The 1800-nt window shown below is 36.3% G+C and overlaps 1 protein-coding gene across 1 annotated transcript in view; it reads right to left on the reverse strand.

The window, feature by feature from the left end:
- The window catches only part of STAT3 (signal transducer and activator of transcription 3), a gene marked incomplete at both ends in the record, with an annotated part of 16572 nt that extends 14772 nt beyond the window's left edge, over nucleotides 1–1800 (reverse strand). Inside the window, 1 exon segment of the mRNA XM_072404048.1 lies at nucleotides 1728–1800. Within this exon segment, the coding sequence (XP_072260149.1) occupies nucleotides 1728–1800 (73 nt within the window).

Raw genomic sequence — 1800 nt, forward strand, 5'->3', positions numbered from 1 at the left:
TCACATAAACAAACATACACATATATACGCACATCAAAGCACACCCACACACTTACATATAAAGAAACACAAATACATACACACTCACATTAAAACACACACATCTAGTTATTAGATGAAGTCTAATAAACACACATACAACATGAGGAACGATAATTAGCATTAAATACCCTAATAATTTAACATTACTCTTTACTAACACTCAGCATCTAGAAATAAATCTACCAAGTATAAGTATAATTGAAACCTAGGAAAATGTTGATTTTTTTGATGGATAATCTACAATGAGACAACCAAATGGTTTTGGTATATTAGAAACCTGCAGTGCTTATGTTCCTAAGTCCACTCGTCTAATGTGGCCAGTAAAAGAAATCCTTCTCTCCTTGTTGGGATTTTCTATGATTTTATCTACCACTTTGGGTGCAATGGTTTTATTAAGTGTGCAAGTGTTCTGTTTTACAACTAAACTACAAAAGATTTTTTATTACTGAATATCGCATTTAAATTGTCAGTTAAACTATAAAACAACTTTTTATATAAAACAAATGCAACAAACATAGTTTTCTCAGTCAGGATCAGTTATTTTCTCACAATGGTTTTCTTTTTGAGTAGCTGGAAACATAAAGCCCTGCTACTGCTATAAAAAGTTTTTGTTTTTTTTTTCACGTGGTAGAGGTTTGGAACAAAAATGTTATGGTGCCAAGACAAAGCTGAGGAAATGTGTACTGAGGAAGTACAAAGAGTGGTTCTTATTGCAAATTTGCAACTGTCCACAGAAAAAGGCAGCTGAGCAATGACAATGTGGAATGCGGAAACCACATTTGTCAAAGCTCCAAACACAGGGCCTATTAAACTTTCTTGCACACAACTAAAAACAAAGACTGTTCCTAAAACACATATAAAAGAGATAAGGGGACTAAAGCCACATACATACGTGCAATAATAGTCGTTGGAAAGGATCTTTCATGATCCTTTCCAACGACTAGCACTGCACGATGCATGAACGAGCGCTGTACATACAGCACCGTTCTGCTTTATGAAGAGGGCACGGGAGAGCGATGGAGCGGCATCCTGCTGTGCACTCTCCCACTTCCCTTGCATTACGAACGTTAGTCGTCCATGCATCCGCCAGGACGGTCGTTCGGATGACTAGCGCTGTACACACGCCAGATTCTCGTCTGATATCAGCCCTGAGACGATTATCAGGCGTGAACTGTTGGGATGTGTGTAGGTAGCCTGGGGCCCATTTATTTTAACTTATTATTTTATTTTATTTTAGAAAATTATTGACTCAGTAACAACAAAATATCTCACTCAATAAAAGTAAAACTAATATATAATAAGGCAATCCTCAGATCCAATACTTGTATTTGAAGAAAGCTACCCCCCCCTTCTCTTAGATCTATAGAACCAAAAATCAAATAGGTTGATCACTGCAAGGACTGTGTCTGGGAATCTTCTGTCCTTAGTATTGTTTCCAAATTAAGTGGTGAAAATGTTTAAATTTTTGTTACATTTTTTCAGGTGCTCCCTTGTCCTAATTATCTTTGCAGTCTTCTTCTAAGATGCATAACAGGGTCCTGAGAACTATAATCCGGAATGGAGCTCAGCAAAGAGGTAAAATACAAAAAGCTGCATCTCTGGTTACTAAGTTCCTATGATAAAAATATTGACTGCATGTACACATAGAACCTTTCCCTACAATGACGAGTTCAGAATAAACTTACCACTTTGGCTTTTTAAAGTTTTGTAGTTAAAGTCAAAATCATCTTGAAGATTTTCTACCACTTTCATTTTCTG

This window comes from Pyxicephalus adspersus, chromosome 3 (assembly GCF_032062135.1).
Source record: "Pyxicephalus adspersus chromosome 3, UCB_Pads_2.0, whole genome shotgun sequence".
Lineage (NCBI taxonomy): Eukaryota > Metazoa > Chordata > Amphibia > Anura > Pyxicephalidae > Pyxicephalus > Pyxicephalus adspersus.